Source organism: Talpa europaea, assembly GCF_964194135.1.
Source record: "Talpa europaea genome assembly, chromosome: 12".
Lineage (NCBI taxonomy): Eukaryota > Metazoa > Chordata > Mammalia > Eulipotyphla > Talpidae > Talpa > Talpa europaea.
Genome location: NC_140079.1, coordinates 23,637,397 through 23,638,742, shown reverse-complemented (window position 1 = coordinate 23,638,742; position 1,346 = coordinate 23,637,397). Strand labels below are relative to the sequence as shown.

The 1,346-nt window shown below is 41.0% G+C and overlaps 1 protein-coding gene across 1 annotated transcript; it reads right to left on the bottom strand.

Annotated features, from left to right (window-relative positions):
- Positions 1-203: 203 nt before the first annotated feature.
- LOC311182133 (olfactory receptor 8G3-like) lies at positions 204-1,139 on the bottom strand (the record flags this gene model as incomplete). Its single annotated transcript, XM_084250732.1, has 1 exon — positions 204-1,139. The coding sequence occupies one exon, from the start codon at positions 1,137-1,139 to the stop codon at positions 204-206; it is 936 nt and encodes a 311-aa protein (XP_084106858.1).
- Positions 1,140-1,346: the final 207 nt, after the last annotated feature.

The following is a 1,346-nucleotide window of genomic DNA, read 5'->3' as shown; positions in this document are numbered from 1 at the left end:
AAAATAAATCTATAGATCATTTAATCCTGTGGAGTATTTTATTCTTAGTAATACTCCATACAAACAATATGCTCTAAGTTCAAAGAAAGTGACCTGGAGAAGATTTTTACAGATAGGCTATATGGAATTAAAAAATTCAGCAATACATCTAATCCATCACATATATCATCAAAAGGAATTTTCTGATATGACGCTGATTCTATTCATGAACGTTTTCTAAATTGCAGAATTTTTTTTAGGGCAACTATGACATCCTTATTTCTCAGGCTGTAGATGAGGGGGTTCAGCATCGGCACAATGATGGTGTATAAAACCGAGGATGCTTTCCCTTGGCCACTGGAGTTCACAGATGATGGCTGAAGATACATGAATATTAAGGAACCAAAGAAAATAGCAACACCTAAGATATGGGAACTGCAGGTACTGAAGGCTTTGGACCTGCCCTCAGTGGAGCGGATGCGGAGGATACTGGAGATGATGAAGATGTAGGAAGCAAGGATGGTTAAGGAAGGGAACATAATATTAAAAGCACTTAAGATTAGAAGCAACAATTCATTTATATGGATGCTAGAGCAGGAGATCCCAAAGAGTGGAAGGAGGTCACAGAAATAATGATTAATCACATTCATCTTACAGAAATAGAGTCTCAAAATTAATCCTGTGTGGATTGTAGATCCAATGATGCTCCAAATAAAAACTCCTGCTGAGAGCCAGAAGCAGATCTGAGGAGTCATGATGACATTATAAAGCAAGGGTTTACAAATGGCAACATAGCGGTCATAGGCCATTGCAGCTAACATGTGACACTCTGCAATAGCTAAAATGACAAAGAAGTAGAGCTGAGTCATGCATTCAGGGTAGGAGATGATGTTCTTCTCTGCCACGAAGTTCACCAGCATTTTGGGAATAATGATAGTGGATTGGCAGAAATCAATGAAGGACAGGCTGCTGAGGAAATAGTACATGGGGGTGTGCAGGTTTGAACTGAGCCCTATCAGTATGATCATGCCCAGGTTCCCCACTGCTGAAACCATATAGATCCCTAGGAAGAGGAAGAAGAGGGGCAGCTGGAGTTCTGGCTGCTCTGTTAGCCCAGCCAAGATGAACTCAGTCACCATGGAGTGATTGCCAGGGTCCATTATCCTCTCAGCAGGTTCTAAGTTTGAGAAAAGCAAACAAATTAGTACTTGTATGAGTGAGTGAGTGTGTGTGTGTGTGTGAGAGAGAGAGAGTGAGAGAGACTGTGTGTGTGTGTGTAAACATGTATGAGAGATGACATGTGCTTGTTGACAAAGTAATGCTGTAGAGACTCTACTTAGTCCCTCTTCAGAGGAGATTGACAATGC